Consider the following 26014-nt stretch of genomic DNA (forward strand, 5'->3'; position numbering starts at 1 on the left):
CTGGCCTGTAGTTCCCCGGATCTTCCTTCTTCCCTTTTTTAAAGATGGGCACTACATTAGCCTTTTTCCAGTCATCCGGGACCTCCCCCGATCGCCATGAATTTTCAAAAATAATGGCTAATGGCTCTGCAATCTCATCCGCCAACTCCTTTAGCACCCTCGGATGCAGCGCATCCGGCCCCATGGACTTGTGCACGTCCAGTTTTTCTAAATAGTCCCGAACCACTTCTTTCTCCACAGAGCGCTGGTCACCTTCTCCCCATATTGTGCTGCCCAGTGCAGCAGTCTGGGAGCTGACCTTGTTTGTGAAGACAGAGGCAAAAAAATCATTGAGTACATTAGCTTTTTCCACATCCTCGGTCACTAGGTTGCCTCCCTCATTCAGTAAGGGGCCCACACTTTCCTTGACTTTCTTCTTGTTGCTAACATACCTGAAGAAACCCTTCTTGTTACTCTTAACATCTCTTGCTAGCTGCAACTCCAAGTGTGATTTGGCCTTCCTGATTTCACTCCTGCTTGCCTGAGCAATATTTTTATACTCCTCCCTGGTCATTTGTCCAATCTTCCACTTCTTGTAAGCTTCTTCTTTGCGTTTAAGATCAGCAAGGATTTCACAGTTTAGCCAAGCTGGTCGCCTGCCATATTTACTATTCTTTCTACACATCGGGATGGTTTGTTCCTGCAACCGCAATAAGGATTCTTTAAAATACAGCCAGCTCTCCTGGACCCCTTTGCCCTTCATGTTATTCTCCAAGGGGATCCTGCCCATCTGTTCCCTGAGGGAGTCAAAGTCTGCTTTTCTGAAGTCCAGGGTCCGTATTCTTCCTTGTGTCAGGATCCTGAACTCGACCATCTCATGGTCACTGCCTCCCAGGTTCCCATCCACTTTTGCTTCCCCTACTAATTCTTCCCTGTTTGTGAGCAGCAGGTCAAGAAAAGCTCTGCCCCTAGTTGGTTCCTCCAGCACTTGCACCAGGAAATTGTCCCCTACACTTTCCAAAAATTTCCTGGATTGTCTGTGCACCGCTGTATTGCTCTCCCAGCAGATATCAGGGTGATTAAAGTCTCCCATGAGAACCAGGGCCTGCGATCTAGCAACTTCTGCTAGTTGCCAGAAGAAAGCCTCGTCCACCTCATCCCCCTGGTCTGGTGGTCTATAGCAGACTCCGACCACGACATCACCCTTGTTGCTCACACTTCTCAACTTTATCCAGAGACACTCAGGTTTTTCTGCAGTTTCATACCGGAGCTCTGAGCAGTCATACTCCTCTCTTACATACAACGCAACTCCCCCACCTTTTCTGCCCTGCCTGTCCTTCCTGAACAGTTTATATCCATCCATGACAGTACTCCAGTCATGTGAGTTATCCTACCAAGTCTCTGTTATTCCAATCGCATCATAGTTCCCTGACTGTGCCAGGACTTCCAGTTCTCCCTGCTTGTTTCCCAGGCTTCTTGCATTTGTGTATAGGCACTTAAGATAACTCACTGATCGTCCCTCTTTCTCAGTATGAGACAGGAGTCCTCCCCTCTTGCGCTCTCCTGCTTGTGCTTCCTCCCAGGATCCCATTTCCCCACTTACCTCAGGGCTTTGGTCTCCTTCCCCCGGTGAACCTAGTTTAAAGCCCTCCTCACTAGGTTAGCCAGCCTGCTGGCGAAGATGCTCTTCCCTCTCTTCGTTAGGTGGAGCCCGTCCCTGCCCAGCACTCCTCCTTCTTGGAACACCATCCCATGGTCGAAGAATCCAAAGCCTTCTCTCCGACACCACCTGCGTAGCCATTCGTTGACTTCCACGATTCAACGGTCTCTACCCAGGCCTTTTCCTTGCACAGGGAGGATGGACGAGAACACCACTTGCGCCTCAAACTCCTTTATCCTTCTTCCCAGAGCCACGTAGTCTGCAGTGATCCGCTCAAGGTCATTCTTGGCAGTATCATTGGTGCCCATGTGGAGAAGCAGGAAGCGGTAGCGATCTGAGGGCTTGATGAGTCTCGGCAGTCTCTCCGTCACATCGTGTATCCTAGCTCCTGGCAAGCAGCAGACCTCTCGGTTTTCCCGGTCGGGACGGCAGATAGATGACTCAGTCCCCCTGAGGAGGGAGTCCCCGACCACCACCACCCTCCTCCTCCTCTTGGGAGTGGTGGTCGTGGAACCCCCATCCCTAGGACAGTCCCAAGCCTCTAGCTTATCTCTGTCTCCAGTGAGGAATCACTCATGATCTTAAGTATCAGGGAGGTAGCTGTGTTAGTCTGTATCCACAAAAACAACAAGGAGTCCGGTGGCACCTTAAAGACTAACAGATTTATTTGGGCATAAGCTTTTGTGGGTAAAAAAACCTCACACTTCAGAAGAAGTAAGTTTTTTTTACCCACAAAAGCTTATGCCCAAATAAATCTGTTAGTCTTTAAGGTGCCACCGGACTCCTTGTTGTTTTCATGATCTTATTGACCCAAACTCATTTGTACATTATGATAATAGATTCTCGTTGGCTGTTGGTATCCTTGCCATAAAGATACTCACCCAAACCAGCTGGTCTTGGTATTCCAGAATAGGACATAGCTGATCTTGTGGGTAGTAGGGGAAAGGGAATGATGGAACAGCAGGGAGTGAAAGTGGAGCACTGATGGAAAGGACTACAATTTGGGGCTGGCAGAAGGTTTTCCTAGAGTTCTGGTGTGTGCATACCATAGTGCTAAAAGGAAGCAACAATTCCTTTTGTCTATACAGACACATCAAATAATCACCAAGCAGAGCTTATCTGTCTGGGGTGAAGAGCATGGGACATACCCTCTCTTCTATGGAGCTGTTTTCTCTGCTGGGTTCTCTGAATGACTTTTTACCGCAACCCCTATCTATTTCTTGAGGGAAAAATCCTATATCAGAACCAGCCCTTCTCACACCAGCCAGGTGAGGCTGAAATTGGACAGTTTATCCTTGACAGTCAGAGATCCTGAAAGACTTGGGCAAGGTTCCAAACTGCAAACTTTAGGCCCATCTTTGGATGTGAAAGCCAATGGAAAGTGTTAACAATGACTCCCTGGGGGAAAACTGAGTGACTAACAAGCTGAAAGATGCTGATCTTTGCTTCAGACACCACCACTTGACATTGAGGGTCTATCCAGTGGCTACCAGCTACCCACTCTTGAACCTCCTTTTACAGGGAAGGTGATTGATGCTCACCCTTGACCTTTTCAGAGTGCATCAGTGACACTTTTGATAAGGCAAAATCATAGAATATCAGGGTTGGAAGGGACCTCAGGAGGTCATCTAGTCCAACCTCCTGCTCAAAGCAGGACCAATCCCCAACTAAATCATCCCAGCCAGGGCTTCGTCAAGCCTGACCTTAAAAACCTCTAAGGAAGGAGATTCCACCACCTCCCTAGGTAACCCATTCCAGTGCTTCACCACCCTCCTAGTGAAAAAGTTTTTCCTAGTATCCAACCTAAACCTCCCCCACTGCAACTTGAGACCATTGTTCCTTGTTCTGTTGTCTCTTTCTTTTTTTTTAATGTTTTGGTTTATGGCATTTTATTGTTGGGATGGTGAGTTATTGGTGTGACTGAACCTGAGTGTGTCAGGGAAACTCATTTGTTCAGGTTCTTGTTTTGCTATGCTGCATTTTGGAATATATTGTGTGTAGGGATGTGGGTGTGCAGATACAGATGTAGCTATAGAGACTTGTATAGAAAACTTCCTATGGGTAGAGAGCTTAGACTTCTTTTTTTTAGATTTTTTTGAGCCCCATTTAAAAATATGATCTCAACCCTAAGTCAATAGAAACATCCCTTTTTGTGCATCTGAGAAATTGACCACACATTCATAGGTTACATTGAAGCCCCTTTTGATATGCAGCTTTGCTAAAGCATCGCTGCCTCCTTCAAGGAACATTTCCATACAGTAGGAAAATCATACACTAAGTTTCAGGAAAGACACATGTATACTTTATACCAGAAAACCAAAAAAACCACAGGAAACAAATTAGCCATTACTAAGAGCAGAAAATGCCTAAGTCACACAGGTTAGGAGCCAGGGTAATCTCTGTGTGTTGTTAATATTTCTTATTGGTGCTCAGTAGAATTATAGTTGAATACAGTTCTGTACAATAGTTTATAGTTTGGAAAATGAAGGATTTAAAAAAACCCTGTCTCTCTCCCCTTTGTACCTGCTCTGAATCACTCTTTGTCTTTGTCTCCCCATGATGCACTGTTTTTCTTAATTTTCTATCTGTTTCCCTGCCTCTCTTATCTCTCTCTCACTGCACTTCTCTCTCTGTAATTTGTTTGCAGGCAGGTTGTCTCTTTGATTTACTGTGTCTTTTCTCCATAGGATTATGATAAATGAATTGCTCTGCTCAGCTTGAGCTAGTCCAACACCTTTTACGCACGCTAGGTCAAGCCCCTGTAAGCAGTGAAAGCAGAACAGCTGCACACACAGCCCTCCTCACCCTGCACTCCATAGCTAGTCCTAAAACATGCTGAGCACCTTCAGCCCCCATTGCCTTCCGTAGAATTTGAAGCTGCTCAGCATCACATAGGATTGGGCCCATACAGATGAGTCCCCAGGCTCTTCGTGTGACTGTATACATGGTACAGTGCGTGCACATAAAGTGATACTTGTAACTCTGGTTTATAATTGCAGTTACGTCTGCTGGCCTTATGTGAAGGCCTGATCCTGAGAGAGGATTAAGCATTTGAAAAACGGTTTTGGCAGATCAGCCCTGGACTCATCACTAAAGAAAACAAAATTCAATTAAAAAACAACTGCAGAAGACGACAGTATTGGCAATTTAACATGTATTAACTCTAGAGATGTGCAGGTACCAGGACCTTGAACCCAAACTCCTTTACATCTGGGGACCAGGGGGAAGATGTCAGCTTTGCAGTGCCTGTTTGGATGAAGAGATTCGATGTTGGTTTGGTGTGAAATCCATATCTGGCAGTGGGCTGTGATGAAGGTGTGGCTACAAATCTCATGGGGAACTACTGCTCTCAAGATTTTGTTCAAGACCGTGGGCATTATTGGAGAAGGGTCAATAAATGAAAATCTATTTTCATAAAAAAAATCAGTTCCTTTTGTTTCTAAATGTTCAGACTGGACCCACATTTGTTTTTTTTCAATTTTTCAATTTTTTTTAAACATCATAAACATTATCAAAATGGTTATAGGAAAATCTTTTGGAGACCAAAAGCCAGGTCACCACTAGTGCAATTGCACAACCATCATAAGCCACTGAGAATGTATCACAACCTTAACTCTGCCCCATTTGGAATGCCAGCATCCCCGTCCCCTGCCCTGAGTGTGTGCAGTTTAACAGGACTGTGTGGAAAGGACAGTAGGTAGAGGGAATCTGGTCATCTGGTAATGGTGGTAGGAGTGGAATTTGGCTGCATTTACTCTTAACGTCCTTGCTTTTTAGGTTTTATGTTAACTATGTGTTCTGTAGTCCAAATTTAACAATACAGTCGCTGTTTGTTGTGGGCATGTATATAAAACCTAGAACAATATTTTATGCAGTGTCTGCAACAAGTGTTATATGAAATTAAACCCCATATTTCTATCCATCTAATAGGATTCACACCTTGATATGTGTATAGGATTATCAGAATTCATGGTATGTAGTGGGATGTTGCCATTGATGGGTGAATCTACCTAATTCTGTATTTCACTACATGATTCTATATTCCACAGTGATCTGCTTTGTGGGCCACCCTCTTGAACTCATGGCAGTGATACTGGCTTCCAAGAGCATTCTGGGGTTTGCTGTGTGCACAGTGCTTACTGTATCTTGACCAAGTGTCACTGTATATTAATCCTCTGCTGGTCTTTTTCCCCCTAAACCTAGATTGACTTTTTGAATGCATAGCTCTATCTACAATCACAAAGAACCGTGCATAGCATAACCTACCACAGTTGCCTTCATAAGCACACATGTTCTCTCCTCCCCCCTGCCCCCTCTAGAAGGTTCATCGTAAATGCCAAGGGTTAGAGGGTTTTTTATTTAAAAAGATGGACAAAAACACCAAGTGATGGATCATTTTGTTGTTTAAAGCCTCTTCCATGTTTTGAACTTGGTTTGTTATTCTGTGGATAATCCTTGATCATAATGAATCCACGGGAGACTGATGGGGATTGCTCGTTTATGCACTTGCAGAGCAGTTCCGCTGTAATTCTACAGCAGCAAAATGCACTATTAAAGGCAAAGAGCCATAGGAATGATGGGCCATAATTAGTTGTTGCTGTAATATTTTTGATTGAAAGTGCATAGATACTGTAAGCGGCTCTTTCGGGAGCTGATGCTCTTAGGAGACAGTTAAGAAGAGCACTGCTTATCAAATGGAAAAGGGTGATTCTGCTCTTACCCTGCCCGCCTATCCAGCACCGTAATTAAAATGTCTGGCAGTTGTGGGAGAGCTTTGAGAGATGTCAGTGTTCAAAATGCAGAAGACGCCAGCTCATTCAGCTTGTGTGAGAGGCAGACTGCAGAGCTCTGCTGAGCCTGCACTCCCTTCCAATTAAGAATGAAAAATTTACCGAGCTTTCTCCTGAAGAAGAAACTTTCTTCAAGTCAGAAGCACCACAAATGGCTGGCTGACTCTATCCCTGTGGTAAAGCCACTTGTCTGTCATCTTGCTTTTCTCATCCACATTTTTTTGGGGGGGTCTAATATCCATCAAAATCTATTGGGGGTCGACCTTTTTTGCAGCACAGGCGCTCAGCCCCTTAGAGCTTTGTGGATCAGAACTGTGCACTCTATCCACAAACACAAACCAAAATTAAGACAACATTAAGTTGTATTTAAACACTAAAGCTCAGATTCTGATACCCTTGCTCATATTGAGTTGTAAGTACCATACTCCATTAGTGGTCTCATAGGTTTCAATGGGCGCCTCTGACATCAATAGGCTTTACATTTAGACCCTTAGATCTATGCGAATGCAAAACAAGTATGAGAGTATAGGGTGTAGTAATGGAAATCCTGATGTAATCTTAGCAAAAAGTACAGTTATCAAAACTCATATTGTAGGCAGAGCTAGTAGACAACCTTAACTACAGTTAATGCTAACATGATCCATTATAAACACCCTTTTTCAGTTTCTCAGAGCTTTATCAAACTTCAACCCTTTTGCTGAAATTTTTTGTTTGTTCTTAGGGAAAGTAAGCTGTCATGGGATAAGAAGGAAGGTTCTCTCATGAATCTGTACCTGGTTAAAAGATAGGAAACAATGGATAGGAATAAATGGTCAGTTTTCAGAATGGAGAGAGATAAATAGTGGTGTCCCCCAGGAGGGGGCCAGTTCTATTCAACCTACTCATAAATGATCTGGAAAATGGATTAAATAACAAGGTGACAAAACTTGCAGATGATACAAAATTACTTAGGATAGTTAACTCTTTTCAGTCTGCTTTGGACTTAAAAAGGGATCTCACAAAACTGGGTGACTAAGCAACAAATGGCAGATGAAATTCAGTGTCGATAAATGCAAAGTAATGTGCGTTGGAAAACATAATCCCAATTATACATACAAAGTGAATGGGATCTAAATTAGCTGTTATCACTCAAGAAAGAGATCTTGTAATCATTGTGGATAGTTCTCCAAAAACATCCACTCAATGTTTAGCAGCAGTCAAAAAAGCTAACAATGTTAGGAACCATCAGAAAACGGATAGATAAGGCAGAAAATATCATCATGCCACTACATAAATCCATAATAAGCTCACACCTAGAATACTGCATGCTGCTCTGGTCACCCCATCTCAAAAAAGATATATTAGAATTGGATAAGATGCAGAGAAGGGCAACAAAATGATTAGGGGTATGTGTGAGAAGAGATTAAAAAGACGGGGACTGGTCAACTTGGAAAAGAGACGACTAAGAGGGGGTATGATGGAGGCCTATAAAATCATGAACGGTGTGGTGCAAGTGACTAGGGAAATGTTGTTTACTCCTTCACATAACACAAGAACTAGGGGTCACCCAATGAAATTAATAGGCAGCAGGTTTTAAACAAACACAGGGAAATACTATTTCACACAGCACACAATCACCCTGTGGAACTCCTTGCCAGAGGATGTTGTGAAGGCCAAGACTATAACAGGGTTCAAAAAAGAACTAGATAAGTTCATGGAGGATAGGTTCATCAATGGCTATTAGCCAAGATGGTCAGGGATGCAACCCCATGCTCTGGGTATCTCTAAGCCTCTGACTGCCAGAAACTGGGGAGTAGAAGACAGGGGATGGATCACTCAATTGCCCTGTTCTGTTCATTCCCTCTGAAGCATCTGGCATTGGCCACTGTTGGAAGACAGGATACTGGGCTAGCCGTATCATTGGTCTGACCAAGTATGGCTGTTCTTACGCTCTTAAGAATGGGATTAGGAGAACATACATTGTTTTGACCATGTTAAAGTCTTCAACAGTTTCATTGAAACACTCTAATGCCTCTATGCCTTGGAGCAGGGACTCAAAAGTTGGCAGATAAGTTGCCCTGGTGTCAAGGATGTGCCTTTTGCTGACCTCCTGAAAACCCACCCAAGTTTGGGAAAAGTTATTAGCATCTGGGAATCTCAGTGGGTAGTAGATGGTGGCTAGAGCATGTCAGCATTATTCTCCAAAGTTTCCATCTGCACTGAGCATGTTCTGTACTCTCTCAGCTCTTGTGTGCTAACCAGAAGGCGCATGCTCCATCTCAGGGATGCAGGACCTGAGGAGGTTTTTCTTTGCAACTGTTCCTCCTGGCCATAAGGGCCACCAAGCTTTTTCATGCCCATCATGGAAATATCCATGCACCTTCATTCGCATCTTCTGCAAAAAGCTGAGATTTCCATGTGTCTCAGAGCACATGCTCACTGTACCTTCACACTGCCTGCCAATGTGCCTCCATCCTGAACACAGAGGGACTGCATCATTTGGGTAGGAGGTACTTCAGTCTCCTTTCCCTTTTTTATCCTTGCCAAAAAGGATGCTGAATAGTGATCTCTTCTCCCCTCACCCTCATGTGATGTGGACACTTGTCTTCTATTAATTGGACTGAGAACAATAATTTGATATAGTGACTTTACTTACTTGGGCTTGTTTCAAACTAGGGACCCAGAGGGAAAAGGTTAAATCCCATTATCTGTTTCCTCTTCATCCTCACCACGGTGACCATATCAGATTCCACCCATGAGCTGTTGGATGCATTCCTTCCCCCACTCTTCACTCCAAAGTCTCTGCTACCAATGCAGACCTCTCAGATGCTGATTTATCATCTTGCACTGGAATTTTTGGGAAGTGTCTGTCATTGTTTCCAGTCGTTGGCATTCTTTCTAAATCTCTCTTTGCCCATCTGTTACTATGTCTTCTCGTGTTTTCTTATTTTGCTTAATTTCTGTTTTTTTCTTGATCTTCCCAGGCATGCTTATGTCTTATATTCATATAACTGTGTGCAAGAAAGCTGTCTTATCTTGTAGACTAATGCCCGCAACTTCTCTTCCTGTAGTGACAAGCTTCTGCTTATTTGCCTGGGGGAGGAGCCATATCTGAGCCACAAGTTTCCACTGGACAAACAGATTTGTTGTAGATGTTTCTTCACAGCCTCTCTTAGCGGAAAAAACTCATTACAATGTTCCTTCCTTCCAGAATATAATGCAACCCGATCTTGCTTTTACTCTGGGTCTAGCAGATGCATGCCAAGAAGTCAAAAGTACTCTCCCTCCTGACTGTGCTACCCTTGATTCATTATGGTTCCCCCCCTCTACATAATAGACATTCCTTCTGTGCAACTGTCAAGAACGTTCTACACAGGGGAAGCCTGAAATAAGGATTTTGATAAACAGCCCAGGGAGTGGATCTCAACTGAATAAACTTATCTATATTTCACAGAGCTTCAGAGGTGGTCCTCCAAGGAAAATGTATGTCCTAGAAGAGTGATCAACATGATATAAGATAAAAGTAGGCTGTGAGACAGTTGGTAAAAACAAAGTATATTTTATCTGACACTGCTTTGCACCCTCCATTTGGTTGCTATTTCTGTTACAAATGCATTGTTCTGCCCCTCAGTGTGTATGTGATCACGTAGCTTACACCACCACTTTACATCCCCTCTGCTTTGGCCATGAGGGGCCATCTAGCTCAGCAGAACTTCCTTAGAAAGCAAGCCATGAGAAGACATGCAAGCATAGCCAGGCAGCTTAGTTATTGGGAGCGAGCACCTCCTCCCCTCCTCCCCAACCAACTTGTGTCTGGAACGTGAGAATAACATCACAGATGGAGATTCTGTTCCACAAAGAGTATGTTCGTGCATTCTAATTGCTGGCATCTTTACTTGTTACTGGTGTAATTGTGAGTAGACGTTTGTTTTTGTATTGATAATTAGGGAGTGGAACAGATGGTGAAGGCTTAGTTTAAAGTAATGTGTCCATTAAAGAAAATCTACTGGATACAACTGAAGATTCTTCACTCTCACAGAGCTCCTCTCTCCGTACCAGGGGCTCCTGCAATGCCATCATGGTCAGTTTGCTGTGACAGAAGCTCAAGTCCCACTAACAGTGGGATCAGTTGCTTCCAAGTAAAGATGCTGAATTATCTCTAGGGCCTTCATATTCAGAATGATGGGTGCTTGTCGTGCAGCCAATCTCCAGCATTTACGGTGGATGCCCCAAACCCATGCTGCACACAGACATGTAGATATGAAAGGAATCATTAGAGAAAGCATTAATCTAAGAAGGCAGCACCACACAAATAGTTTAGAAATGAGGGGAAAACAGGGATGGGCAAGCAGGAAAATGTAGACAAAAGAACTGACCCAGATCTTCAGCCAGCCCTGGTGCCAAACTGAAGCCAAATATTTTCCTGAGGCCTGAGCAGGGTTTGCAGTTAGCTCTTTCCCTTCCCTTTCCCCCTATTTACTGGACTGATCTCTTTAGCCTGCTGCCTCTTCACTTTGGGCTAACCCAGTTAGTGACATGCCCAGAGCACAGAAAGTTCCCAGGTAGTGGCACATTTCTCAACATCTAGGACTGTCCTGGAGTCGACAAGTAGGGAAGTGACAGAGTGTGGAGTTCAGATGGGCTGTCTACAGTTTTGGTTCTGATGCCACTTCATGCTGCGGCAAGAGGGCAGTGGAGCCTCTCTGTGATGAGCGACTCAGCAAATAGCCTTCCCTTGACCCTTCAGGGACCCTGAGAGTAGCAAAGTCTGCTTAGAACAAAGGCAGGGCATGGGGTGTTGGGAGAAGTGACATGTCCTTCAAAGTTTGAGTAATTCCAAGAAGCTTTGACTAACCACCGTAGCCTTCTGGACGCTACTCTGCAATGAACCTCTGGAGCTCTTTGAGGTTCACCGATGGTCAATGGGCAGAGAGCTGAATCCAGGTGCACAATAAAACCTCAAAAACACTTGTCCCAGATGGGGCCCACTGGAGAACCAAAACCTGAAATGAAGGAAAATGAATGTGCCTGTACATGGATAAAATCCAGCTGGAACAACAGCTCAGGGTGTGTCAGGCCCACCAGGAGACACATCTCACCTGGACTAGAAAATTGCCTTATAGAACATATCCAATGAGACTCACCAAACGCTAGAATCTCAAGTTCCTACAGTGAAGGGCAAAACCTTACTGTAGAGGCTTGTTCCATTTGACTTAAAGCAGCTGTAGATTGTATGACATGACTCAAAACGTCATCAGTCTCATATGAATCCGTTCTAGGAGGTATAGAATGACAAATACAATAGCTCAACCTCACATTGATATGCACGTCAACGGTTTGTCATTTTTCAGTCTTCTAGTATATGGACCGGAAATAGAAATCTAACCAGATGGATATTTAAATGTGCCTAATGTTTGCTTAGATTGTAAATTCTTTGGGGTTAAGGACTAACTTGTTGTTGTAGTAGGCATTGTATATACAATGGGAGTCTAATCCCTGATTGGATCCTCTGTGTAATACCAGTACAAAATAACGTTTTGGGGGTGTGGGAAGCTTGATTCCAACACATTTCTTTACACTGATCACATTCATTGTAACAATACAGCATTTGATGTTTCAGGGTTGCCTTGATTTGGTTACCTTTTTATTTTACCTTGATGTTTCTAGTACTTCAGCCCTGTTAAATACAATGGAAAGGGATATGCTAATGGCCTCCATATAAGGAGCACACATCTGCAGCTCAGAGAGAGATCCAGTAAACCTGCCCTGTAGAGATTCACGAAGATCCCCTGAAAAACCAAATGCAAAGGAAACGTCTGGTTGATGAGAACTGGTTGCGTATAGCCAGACAAACTTTGATTTTCATGCTTTATTTTCTGCTGGTTTATTTAATTCTTTTTCTCAGCCTTTATTGTAATGTATTTTGGGTAGGTATACCAGAAAAATAATCCATGACTTTCCTACAATTTGCAGATATGCATATTCTGGAAGGACGAGATATGCAAGAGCTCTTACCTGCTTAGCATGTTAACTCACTCCTGCAGTTGACTGTGGAGTTTCTGTTTTGTTCAGGCCGTAAGATCTAAGCTTTGGATATTTCCTTTATTAACATATTGCACCTCCTTGACTGCATATCTGATACAGAATAATCAAGCAAAATGTCTTGCCTGCTGCTTTTTGAATGTCTACCCCTATTTTAAACAGTCCTGTTCTCTTGTGACTCGGAGAGGCATAGGCAAACACCTGCCTGCCACTTTGCTCTACCCTTCCTGCAAAGTGAATACTGAGTTTCACTCAATAGCAAGAATACTGGGGGGGAAGAGGATGAGAACGTGTATCTTGCAGTTGGCCCTTGCTGTCCTGTGTGTGGGCTGGAAACAGGCAATAGCTAGTCACTCCCAGGGGAACTGGGAGATTGATTCAGTTCCTCCTTGATTCGGGAGCTAAAGATCTTCTGTGTAGGTCTTCTGACACTAATTTTGCTGTTAATGGGATTATATGCTGACCTGCATTTGCTGTTAACAACTCAGACAGTTACTAGATGTGCAGAAAGAAAAAAATATATGTGGAGAAAGAGAGAGAGAGACCTAAGGAAGAAGAGAGAACAGCTGAGGCTAAGGAGAGCAAAAGGGAAAGGAGGACAAAAGAGTAGGAGAGATGGGGGTGGGGAGTATGTGGAATTGGACTGCAAGGCAGGGAGAAACACAAAAGAGAAGATGGAAGAACAGGGGAGAGTTAAAAGGACAGGAAAGGGAGATGACTTTGAGGCTTTGTGTCTGATTGATGATGCTCAGGCTGTGATCCACTGTAATCCCTTCGTTAGCAAGCTGAGAAAAGTAATTTTTACACTAGCCCCTGACTGACCGCCTTTCCACCCGCTCTTCTCCTGAGTGATTGATTGTCCTGGTGGTGTATGTATTGTCTGGGCGTACCACTGAGGTGTCTTAGCTAGTAGAGAATTCTCTCATGCCTCCTGCAGAGACCAGCATACTCATCGGCTTGGTACACAACTCTTCCATGCCTCTTTGCAGTCTGTGGCAATACAGAGCCTGTCACTTTGCAGATCTGAGTGGTGTGTATAGAGTCTGAGTCTGTCTTACTATGTAGGCTGTTCAGGTAGTTTGTGGTGTAAATATGCTGATTTGTGCCCACAGAAATGGGCACAGATATAATGGACATTTGGATTCATTTAAAGGGAGGCCAATCATCAGCCTGGATGAAAATTTAGGCTACTTGGTTATATGTCCTCAGTTATACCTTTCAGGTGGCAGTATGGCGTGTGCTGGTGTTAGGATGACCAGATAGCAAGTGTGAAAAATCGGGACGGGGGTGGGGGGTAATAGGAGCCCATTTTAAAAAAAGCCCCAAATATCGGGACTGTCCCTAGCTGGTGTCCATAAGGGGTGGACGGTTTCTGTCTGATTCAAGGATAAACAATGAGCTCTTTGGATCAACAAGCCACCAGGTAGCTTACAAAGGATTCTGCACTGCCTGTCACTCTGATGATAAAACATAGTGCCTGATTTTCCCAAGAACTTAGCCCCTGTTTAGGCAACAAAAATAAATGGGCAGCTTCTTGAGAGAACTCAGCATGCTGGGTCCTGAGAGAGGGCCAAATTTTTACAATGTGTAACAATGGGAGCTGTTGGCTGCTGAGCACTTCTGAAAACCTGCCCTTGTTCAGGTGCATAAATGGGAGCTGAGCCTGTTGGAATATCTAGTGCCAGGGCTTAAAATGTGACCTTAAACTAACCAGACTGCAGTTAGAACCTTACCCCCTGTGTTTAGGCACATGAAGTGATGGACTCTGTTGGTGCAGGAAACCTATGTAGAAGCTCCTGAAATGCTGAGAGTGACACAGTCCAAGAACGAACACCTGAGACCCTTTCAAATTTCAAACTGACTTCAGAATGTTTCATAGCAGTATGACTCCTATAAAGAACTTTTCAGACTCCTGGGCCTTCTGAGTCAGAGGACTTGGGTTATCTCAAGATGGCATGGAGCTGAGAGAGATTTAGCTAATGCTGCTTTTGAAACACTTTCCTGGATTGTGGAGCTCTTGCAAAATACAGTAAATAGAAAGTTCTGTAAAATAACTTTTTTGTAGGTGGGAGTCAGGAGCAAAATCTGAGGGTGACTGTACCATTAGATTTTGGGCCAGAGACTCTATGGTGTAACAACAAAAAGACTATTTGGACATAAGAACAAGTCCATCAAGAAAGGATCGTTTGGTACTTAACCATGCTCAGTGGCACAAGCCAAGTGATACATCCTCCCCTTTTGAATCACATTGGACCACTTTTAAACTGAGGAGCCTTCTGCTCACAACATGATGCAATGACATGTTTATCTCACTATTGACGGTGAGGCCATGCGTATGCTAGAAAAATGGTGTGTTTTGAAATAGTGTTCACTAACATGACTTCATGTCATGTGTATACGGGGTGTAAGATGAACCACTAGCAGCATAGATGTTAACCATGTGTGACGGGTTGGATCACAGAAACCCCCTGGGGGCTGCCAACTGATGTGCCAAGAACTACTTCTGCCCCTGCTTTCCCTGCCAGCTTGGGACTCCAGCACCCTGTCTTGTTGAGCCAGACACGCCAATCTGCTCCAACACAGACCCAGGGTCTGAACCACGTACCCCAAAGCTGCAGACTTAACTAAAAGCAACTTGAGAAGTGTTCCTGTCTTTAACACTCAGATGCCCAACTCCCAATGGGGTCCAAATCCCAAATAAATCTGTTTTACCCTGTATAAAGCTTATGCAGGGTAAACTCATAAATTGTTTACCCTCTATAACACTGATAGAAAGATATGCACAGCTGTTTGCCCCCTCCCCCCCAGGTATTACATACATAATACATACTCTGGGTTAATTAATAAGTAAAAAGTGATTTTATTAAATACAGAAAGTAGGATTTAAGTGGTTCCAAGTAGTAACAGACAGAACAAAGTGAATTACCAAGCAAAATAAAATAGAACACGCATGTCTGTGTCTAAGAAAACTGAATACAGATAAAAACCTCACCCAGTAATCTTCCTTTTACAGACTAGTCTCCTAGTCTGGGTCCAGCAGTCGCTCACACCCCCTGTAGTTACTATCCTTTGTTCCAGTTTCTTTCAGGTATCCTTGGGGGTGGAGACGCTATCTCTTTAGCCAGCTGAAGACAAAATGGAGGGGTCTCCCATGGGCTTAAATAGACTTTCTCTTGTGGGTGGAGACCCCCTCCTTTCTTTTATGCAAAGTCCAGCTCCAAGATGGAGTTTTGGAGTCACATGGGCAAGTCACATGTCCATGCATGACTCAGTTTTTACAGGCAGCAGCCATTGCTTACATGCTACCTTGAACGTCCTCAGGTAGACTTCTTATGTGGATTGGAGCCTTCCAAGATTCATTGTCCTTTAAGTGTTTCTTGATTGGGCACTTAATTTGCACATTCCTTTCTCAAGAAGCTGACCAAATGCTCTACTAAGGCTACTTAGAAATCAAGCAAGTATACAGCCAATATTCATAACTTCAAATACAAAAATGATACATGCATACAAATAGGAGGAATGTATTCAGTAGATCATAACCTTTACAGAGATATGTTACATGGCATATGTAGCATAAAACATATTCCAGTTATGTCATATATACATTCATAAGCATATTTCCATAAAGCCTTATGGGGTGCAACGTCACACCATGATTTTCCCTGGCTATGTTATCTGAGTACTGTGTAAAACCATGTTTGTAAAAATACGTTAGCTGACACCTCTTCAGACATGACCACTTTTCCTAGTCTGGACATGGCCCGGAGAGAGAATTCAGCTCTCAATTCCAGTGTTTCCCGCTCCTGCACTTTCATTGCAAATTGCATGATAATCATGTTCCTAAAACCCTAGCTCTGGGTGTCGCATTATTATGTGAGAATCTCGGCTTTCATTGAAAATAAGTGTAAGTTTCTAGCCCTTTTGGTTGTGGAGAAAAGCTTGAAAATGTGAACCTTGAAGGGTGTGACACCAGGAGATAAAAAGAACCCCAAAGTTGTGTGTTTTTAACCTCATGACCTTTGGGGGGCCTGTTTCAGTTCTATAGACCCTCTAGTTGTAGGCCATGGCCTGACCATGCTTTGGCCGAGCCAAACCTGAGTGGCCAGCCATCCCTTCCTCATGATGTGGGGGAGGAGAGTTGGGGAAGAGAGGAGAGGAATGGGGAATAGGACTGGCCAAGCGAAATTCTAAGTGAGTGGTATTGTGACCTGGTGTGCAGGGTCACCGCGCTGCTCAGGTTTGTGCCAAGTCGCAATGCCACTCAGACTTGGAGGGGATCGGTGTAGTGGTTCATGGGCTGAGGTGGCAGCCTACCCCTGGTGGTGGTGGGGGCACCTGAGGGAGGAAGAGAAGGGTCTGGCAGGGGGAGGAATCTGTGCCCTTTCCCCTATAAATGGCACTGCCCCTATTACTGTGCTGCCAGGTAAAATAACAGACTGTTGGATTATGGGCAATCTTAGCAAGATGAGTGGATCTGGAGAAAAATGGTCAGTTGGCAGGACTGTATGTGTGTGACATCGGGGTCAGGAATGGAAGAAAGGGCTGGGCTGCAATCTGTCAAACTCTAGGGCGTCCACATGGAACATTTGGCCTCTCAGCATGCTTAGCAAAACTGTCCTCCTGGCAACGAGCCCCGGCTGCTGCATCACTTCTTGCTGAGAGCGAACCCACTGAGCATGGGGCTGTTGGATGTCTCTTCACTAAGCAGAAGCTCTTGTCCTAGGAGTTATGTATGTACAAAAGAAGGGGCGGGTTAAGGAGACTCTGCCCTCTCTCTACCCCAAGCTATGCCCTGGAACAGGCAGAAAAGACTGTCCCCTCCTGAATTGAGTTTGGTCACCACAAGGGAACCCTCGTCACTTGGAAACTTCACCCCTTCCCCAGTTAAATATTCCACAACTGTGGGTTTTTCAAGCTTAGAGCTGTGTAATTTGCCACATGTGTGACCTGTGACCAGGTAACATCCCCCCACCCCCAAATCTCTTGGCGAGGCCTGCTAGAGGTCAGCCTCTAATCCACTGTCTGCAGGAGCTTTTCATCCGCCATGAATGAATAGTCCTGAGGAGACTAAAGGAAAGAACCCTGCAGTAATAGAACCAAACACTCATTTGTCATGTTAGAGCAGAGCTGTGTGACAGGCGGCTGCTGCTGCTAACACTAATCCCCTCGTGTCTCGCAGTCATGCACCGCGGCATAGATAAGAAAGTCGAGCTCAGAGGAAGAGGATGCAAACCTCCCCCTTGTCACTGCAGACTTGATGGGCAAAACATATTTGTTAACAGGGATTTTTTTCCTAACTTCATGAGTCAACTGCTCTGAACGGCACAGAACACTGCCAAGTTACAACAGCCAGGGAACTACAGAAATCAGTGCAAAGGAAGCACCTTACTGGCTGAAGTTATCAAAAGTACATTCCTGGTGTCAGAGCGCAGCCAAGAAAAGCACTCCAGGGAAGCAAGTTATAAGTGCACTGAACTGATGTACAGGAAGAGAGATGATGGAGTGAAAATCTTTTCTAAATAAACACTTGTTAAAAGTGCCTTTCCTGTAATTGAACACAGCAAGCCTATATATTAAAGAAAGAGATGAATTATGGGTAAACTAGAACAATCTTTGCTGACATGAGGTGGTGGTTGTTCATTTCCTTAGTTATTGCAGAGTTGGTAGGTTGGACTAGTGGATAGAAACTCAGGAGATCAGAGTTCAATTCACAGCTCAGCCACAGACTTCCTGTATGACCTTGGGCAAGGAATTTTAATCCAGCCTATGCTTACATTGCCCATCTGTAAAATGGGACTCATACCTCCCTATCTCACAGAGCTGTTGTGAAGATAAAAGCCCCTAATTCTGAAGCACTTGGATACTACAGTGAGAAGTGCCGAGGTAGGCAGAGTTCTCTGCTTGGAAGGCGGGGGATCTATGGTCACGAGTTATCACTTCGGCATGTTAACATATGCACTGGCATGTCAACCTGTTTCTTTGAAGGACTCCAGTAAGGATTAATGGCTTCTTAATGAGGTATATGACAGTCCTTCTAGAGGTATGTGTGCAAGGAAGGAAATCAGATTTGTGGTGATTGCCCAATCCTGCCTCGACTAAGAACCCTCTTTGTAGAAGGGCTTAAGGATGAGCTGTGTATATAACAAAGTGTGTTTAAGGACTAAGGCTGGTGGCACTGCATATTTATTGGAGTTAACAGATACACATAAGGAGCTTGGAAGCCCAGGTTCTGTAGCTGCCAAATACTCAAGTGGCAGTTCTCGGGGGAGGCAAGTGAATGGAAGTGTGCTGAGAGGGATCGCAGCACAGTCCTCCACTATTGTTTGTGACAAACATTACACTATGGCCCAGATGTGTTGAATGAAGCTGAGTTTCTAAAAACAAATGACTCGAATCCCCTTGCATTTCTCTTCTTCCCTTTTCTATTTCCCACTCTTTCTTTTACATCTTGATATCTCTTTCTTCATTCCTTTTTGTTGGCTGTTATTAACCCTAATGCTTCAGCCTCTTAAAAATCTCTTTTTTTTTCCTGTTCAGGCTCGTGTTACCCCTTACGGGCCAGATTCCGATACCCTTCCCCGTTTGAATGGTGGTGTTTCTATTGCAATAGTGCCTGAAAGCCCCATTGCACGAAACATTGCCCACACACAAACAAACGGGCTCTACTCTGAAGAACTTAGTTTCTCTGTCTCTTGCTTATTCAAAGAGGAGGAGGAAGGGAGCAGTGTCTTCATTTTACAGGTACTCAGCTGAGTCACAGTAGTGAAGTTACTTGCCCAGTTACAGAAGCCAGGAACTGAACCAAGTCACCTGTGTCCCACAGCAGCGCCTTAACTACAAAGCCAGCTCTTACCTGCCCCACCCCCATGTAAAACAGCACTCTGCTACTTGAGCAGCCTCATGACTTCAGAGGGACTATTGATAGAGTAAGGTGCTTCCCAGCTTGAGGAAGAGGATCTGAATGTGGCCCTACAGACATATGTTTACCTTCAGTTTTCTAGGCTCCCTTCCCCGCTCTCTGTCTCTCTCCCAACATTGTTTCTCATGGCCCACTTCCCGGAGCGCTCTCTTCCCCGACCCTCCTTTCTCTCTAATGGTGTTGCCTTCCTCACTGTTATACCTCCTGTTCTTGCCTCCCCATCACTGCTCTAAGTAGGCCTGTGTGAGGTGGTGGTTCCCACTCCCCATTCTTGGTACTGATTGCCACCCCCCTCCCCACACACAACATACATCCTCAGAGTTGTTGTGTGTCTCCCATTTTCCAGACATCTCACAACTTCACCATGACTCATGCCATTTTAAGGGTGGATTTTTTTGTAAGGCTGCTAACAGCTGTAGCTCTTGGGTTTGCCAGGGGAGGCCCAAAGGGAGGAAACTTCTGTGATTTGACAGTGTCCACTTCTTTCCTTATTTAAGTAGATGGAGGACATATGGAAGGTGAGTGGTAGGGCCACAGCCAATGCCGTACTCCCACAGGGACAGCAAGGATGGGCCAGTGTTTAGGTCGCTAGTGTCAGGTGTAGAAGACCCAGGTTTAATTCCCTGCTCTTCCACAGACTGCCTGTGTGGCCTGGGTAAGTCACTTAGCCTCTCTGTGCTCAGTTCCTCACCTGTGAAGTCAGGGTAATAGCACTGTCCTACCTCACAGGTGGTTGTGAGGAACAAGACACGAAGAGTGTGAAGCATGCAGATACTGTGGTGAAGGGCTACGTAAATATCTTAGAGCAATAGTTACAAGGAGAGTCCTAATACTGGTGAGAATTTTAGATTTTCCTCACTAACTTTGAACCCTGTTTATACTCTAAATAGAGGTGGAACGCCTCATCTCCGCTGCTAACCCCACTTCAGTCTCTGAAGGAGCCATGTTAAATGCTTCTAGCCAATGGTGCTGATTAAAGAAAGAATGTAGAACATTAATCAAGAGAAACTGGGTGGAGGGTCCTGGTAGTAGTCCTCTAGCCCTATGTCCCCGAGTAGTGGCAAAGGATGGGTGGAAAGACTAATAGGAGTTCCTCATTTCCCACTTGTGATTTCTGGAACATTGATGGAGGAGTTAAACACAACAGTTTGGCAGCATTTACTATATTCTTTTAGTTATACTGATTTTATTTCCCAGCCGTTTATCTTTCCAGCACCACATGTTTATCTTTCCAGCATTCATTTCCTCACTTTCCTACTACATTGAAGTAGTAACTTTCTTGGGACAAAAGTGCTGCCTTTTTAGGCACCCAGGTGATATCTGGGCTGTAAAGGAAAACACCAACATTTATAGGATTGGGGGTGGACAGACAGTCAGCTAGACCAGACGTGAGTGACAAATTTCTTTTGCATTTGGTAGAGATGCAGGAGCCAAGCAAATTAATCTCTGTGTCTGCCTTACTGAAAACAAATAAATAAAACCTGGAAGATTTTCCCCATCTGTCTGTATATGTTGTAAGTTTTTTTTCTTATAAAAGGAGGGCAGGGAAAATATTAGCTGTATTGCATCTTAATGTTTTGCAATAATCCTCCCCCCAAAAACCAAAACAGAAATCCTACTGCAGTGATATTACTTATTATTCATTGATCTGACTCCCCGCCCTCCACCCGTGACGGGGATAATGAATGTATGCAACAACTCGGTTCATGGAACAGCTGCCAGTCCATAAAACAGGACATCCAATGCTGTTGATCAAAGCACCCAGCTGTCAGCAACTTCACACCAGGACTGCAGAACTGGCCATGCTCAATCTCTTGATCCCTGGGAGCAGAGATTGTATCTGTGACTGAAGTTGAGACCCTCCTCACCTCCCCCCCACCATCCCTGGACTTGTCCTGTTTTGTAACAATTCAAGGAGCAAAATGAAATCTGCAGCCAGGAGTTAGTGCTTTTTATCCAGGCCTTAATATAGGTACCTTTTTACAACTCCACACAACCATTTTTATGGGTAACATTATTTTCCTGTTTCAGGGCTGTCACAATGCAGATTCACATGCATCATTGTAGTCTAAGGGGGCACTTGTGACTCACTCACTTGTAGGCCAGGGTCTTGAGGCTTTATGCTGAAATAAATCCAATTGATTTCTATGGGAGTCTTGCTGGAGAAACAGGAGAGTCTCACTGCTGGTGTGATTGCATTAAGAATGTGGGCTTCAGAAACTGTTCAGTGTAACAGGGGATCCGCTGCATTATTTCGGAAGAGCTCCCAGGACCTGATCCTGCACCATCAAAGCCAAAGAGAGTGCTAGTCATTACAATGAGTGCCGAATCAGATACCAAATCCATTTGCAGTGTGTTTGTAATTTCAGTCTATTATCTGGAGTTCCTAGTAACTCATTTTGTTTTGATCCTCTTGTGTGTGCTCCTCAGAAACCTTGATGGATACCCGGACGGCTACAGCTGAGCTGGGCTGGACTGCAAACCCTCCTTCAGGGGTAAGTGGATATGTCAAATTGTTGGCTCTTTGCATGTTTATCAGGTCTTGCAGGCCTCACAGTCATTTTCAAGAAATGCTGATTTTAAAAACTCCTGAGTCCTTTCTACGTTGTGAAGACTGCCTTTCTCCCACGACAAAAATACTCGCCAAACAGCATCAGCAAAAATACTCACCACCATCTTTACACACACAGGAAGTGTTTTTGGGGAAGTTCTATGGCCTGTGTTATGCAGGATGTCAGATTAATGCTATGTCTATAGTACGGATCTATAGTACGGTCTATAGTACCGCTGCAGCTGCGCCGCTGTAAGATCTCCTGTGTAGCCACTCTATGGGAGAGAGCTCTCCTTCTGGCATAATTAAACCACCCCGCAATGAAGCAGCGGTAGCTGTGTTGATGGGAGAGCTGTCCACAACGGTGCTTTTGTCGGTGAAACTTATGTTAGTCAGGGGTGTGTTTTTTCACACCCCTGACCGGCAAAAGTTTTGCCTACAAAAGTGCTAGTGTAGACACAGCCTAAATCACAGTGGTACTTTCTAGTCTTAGCGTCTATGAATAACCCAAATTTCACATTTCATTTACTATATACAGCCAATCGCACTTCTCTATCCCAGCAGTGTCTGATCTGTGAACCACCAGTCTCCCTTCCAAAGGCAGGAACGTTGAGCGGGCACCTCAGTGTGATATGGCAAGGGTTAAATTACATTTGGACGGCTGGGCAAGGCCACTCTCTGAGCCTGACTCCCCAGTGGAAAGTCACTCCACCTATTCTCCCTCTCCTGGTTCAAACCCACCACAAATCCCTAGCCATGACATGCACAGCAGGGGCAGGTTAGGAACTGCTTGTCATCTTTCCAGTCAATGATCTATCCCCTCTGCTGTAAATTCGCTCTGTGCATGGCTCTTTTGCCTATTCTCAGATGGCATCAGCCTCCACTCAACTCACACGCTGCCAGGAAGAGGTTGGCTTTCAGAAACAGCTGCAGAGTGGAAGAGATGGGGTTTGATTTCTGTACGGTACCACCTTCTGCCCATAGCCATGGCATTCCAAAACATTTTGCAAAGCAATGAGTCAGAGTCTGTTAGTGCATTAAATGTGTAGAAAATTGCACAGCAGTAACCGTTGTGTACTCAGCCCTGGCTCATATACAGCTCGTGAGCACTAGAACCTGTTTTTCTGTGGGAGGGAATGTTGACTCATAAACTGGGGAAAGTGTGTGTGTGGGGGGGGGGGCGGCGCTGGGAAACTGGGGAGAAGGGAGGGAGAATGTGTTGGAGATAGGGGAATGGGGGGAGAGTGAGGGGAAAGGGAAGGAGGATATTAGGGGGCAGCAGATTGTAGAGGAGGTGATGAAATGGGGGTGGGGGGATATTGGGTAGGAGACTGAGATGGAGCAGGAGCCTGGGGAGGGAGATGCTAGAGGACACAATGGGAACCGGATAGTGCTGGGAGAGAACAGCTTCCCCATCTCTGGTTAGGAGAAGGGCACGAGATACCCTCCCATAGAAAGAAGAAGACTGCCTATTTGGGTGTACGTCCCGGGCTGGGTTTGTCTATCTGAAATCATCCCTCACCACCAGTGTGTGGGGGATGTCTTCCTCCATAAAGGGGAAAACTAGAAGGCAAACCAATTTAATTATCTGTTTCATGATTGGCTTGAATTTTTTTTGGACAGCTGAATCACCCTTTTTGACCTCCTTAAGGCTGGCAATTGCAGTCTTATTTTTTTTTCTGAATAGATAACTCTGGTTAGCACAAGACATGGTTCACCTTCATTTATGTATGTGCAAAGCATGTAGACCTTTGTATCTGAGTCTGCATTTTCATATGGGTGACTTGCCAAGGAAGGAATAATAAGTAGACCCTTTGGTGCAGGGATACTTTTCAGCATGGGCTGGTCACTCTGTAGTTACATGTAGGCAAACTTTTGAAAGGCTCCTCAACATGGCTGCTAATCTGAGCATGCACTGGCAGGTTTGCTTGAGCAAATGCAGGATTTGCATGAACAAAATAGTGTGTCCAGTTGTTCACCTTATGCACAAGGCTTTCTCTCAGGTCCATAGATTCTGCCCTGGGTCTCCAGTCTTCCTTGCAGAGAGAAATTTGTTGACTCTGGTTGTAGGTCTAGGTCCTCCCAAGCCAGAGCCTGTTTGTACTGCAGTAGCTCTAAGGTGCCTGATCAAGGAGAAGGGCTCATTGTGCTAGGCGTTATACAGATATATAAGCTGAGTGTGGGGTTTGTTCACCCTGAAGCCTTGTCTACACTGGCAGGTGGGGTATGGGGTATGCGTAGCTATGTGCCACTGTGAAAAGCAAGCTCTGCCCCCACTGCAGTGTGTAGCTACACCCAGCAGTGAAAGGCTCTGGCAAGGGGACACTACACTGCTAAAACTAGCAGTGTAGATAGGGGATGCACTGCTTGGGCATGTAGAGAGCCATGTAGGGTATATACCATATGGTTCTGGAGTTTCTTTACTCACCTAAGCAGTGCCTCACAGTCTATACTGCTATTAATACTTGGGCTGGGGGATGCATGCATTGTAGGTACTCTACATGCTGCCATAAGTGAGCGTGCAGTGTAGACATACCCTAAAACATCACCTCTTATGTATGGGTTTTACCCAGATCCATTCCATGCATCCCTGGAGCCTCGCACTCTTGATCAGAGGCAAAGGAGGTGTGGGATTCCCTGCAAGCTCACACCCAGTGAAAGAGAAATCTGACTCTGCTGAAAGTAGCAGTGAGAGAACAGCAGCTCTGGCTAGAAGACCAAAGCATTAACTGTTCCAGAAGTCCTTAACTGCAGAAAGGCCTTGCAGGAGAACAAACCACAAGGAGCAACTAAACTTGACAGCTTCTCTTTGTGGGGAAAGAAATAGAAGTGTTGTTTCTTTCTCTGCCTCCCAGGTTTCCTTGTCAGATACTTCAGAACCGAGTGTCTCAGTCTTCCAGGGCTAAGGCTTGTTGTGTTAATTTAGATGGAATACCTGGACCCAAAGAGCCAAAAGTGTTTACGTACCCTGTCACCGTCAACATCAAAACATTTTAAACGGGGTTTAGTAGAGAGAGAGACCTCAGCTTGTTTTATACCATGGCAAAGAGACCATGAAACTCCTTTTTAACCTTGTATGAAGGTGGATAGAAAGCTTGCTAGATTGTTGGGCTCAACGGGTAGTGATCAACGGCTCGATGTCTAGTTGGCAGCTGGTATCAAGCGGAGTGCCCCAGGGGTTGGTCCTGGGACCGGTTTTGTTCAACATCTTTATTAATTATCTGGATGATGGGATGAATTGCACCCTCAGCAAGTTCGCAGATGACACTAAGCTGGGGGGAGAGGTAGATATGCTGGAGGGTAGGGATAGGGTCCAGAGTGACCTAGACAAATTGGAGGATTGGGCCAAAAGAAATCTGATGAGGTTCAACAAGGACAAGTGCAAAGTCCTGCACTTAGGAAGGAAGAATCCCATGCACCGTTACAGGCTGGGCACTGACTGGCTAAGCAGCAATTCTTCAGAAAAGATCCTGGGGATTACAGTGGACAAGAAGCTGGATATGAGTCAGCAGTGTGCCCTTGTTGCCAAGAAGGCCAACGGCATATTGGGCTGTATTAGTAGGAGCATTGTGTGACAAAGTTCCTCCTCTATCTTGGTGGGTCCTGCGCTTATTGGCGGATTTTCTTGCCTCAGAGATTCACCATGTGGGTTGGGGAACAGCCCAGAGACCTTCCCCTCTGGAAGAACCCACAGTCCAGGTCAATTGGGAGGTTTGGGGGGAACCCGGCCCCGCCCTCTACTCCGGGTTCCAGCCCAGGGCCCTGTGGACTGCAGCTGTCTATAGTGCCTCCTGTAACAGCTGCATGACAGCTACAACTCCCTGGGCTACTTCCCCATGGCCTCCTCCAAACACCTTCCTTATTCTCACCACAGGACCTTCCTCCTGGTGTCTGATAACGCTTGTGCTCCTCAGTCCTCCAGCAGCACACCCTCTCACTCTCAGCTCCTTACGCGTCTTGTTCCCAGCTCCTCACACTCGCACCACAAACTGAAGTGAGCTCCTTTTAAAAACCCAGGTGCCCTGATTAGCCTGCCTTAATTGATTCTAGAAGCTTCTTCTTAATTGGCTCCAGGTGTCCTAATTAGCCTGCCT

General features: G+C 45.0%; 1 protein-coding gene across 2 annotated transcripts in view; it reads left to right on the forward strand.

Moving 5' to 3' along the window:
• EPHB1 (EPH receptor B1) overlaps positions 1–26014 on the forward strand; it is a 311307-nt gene that overhangs the window by 71482 nt on the left and 213811 nt on the right. The window contains exons 1-2 of one of the 2 annotated variants that reach the window (XM_065410515.1): positions 15602–15659; positions 21800–21864. In XM_065410515.1, the coding sequence (XP_065266587.1) occupies positions 15602–15659; positions 21800–21864 (123 nt within the window). Of the gene's footprint in view, positions 1–15601; positions 15660–21799; positions 21865–26014 lie in introns of those variants that run through there. The other variant, XM_065410514.1, reaches the window with a different exon arrangement.

Source organism: Emys orbicularis, chromosome 9 (genome assembly GCF_028017835.1).
Source record: "Emys orbicularis isolate rEmyOrb1 chromosome 9, rEmyOrb1.hap1, whole genome shotgun sequence".
In the NCBI taxonomy this organism is placed as follows: Eukaryota; Metazoa; Chordata; order Testudines; family Emydidae; genus Emys; species Emys orbicularis.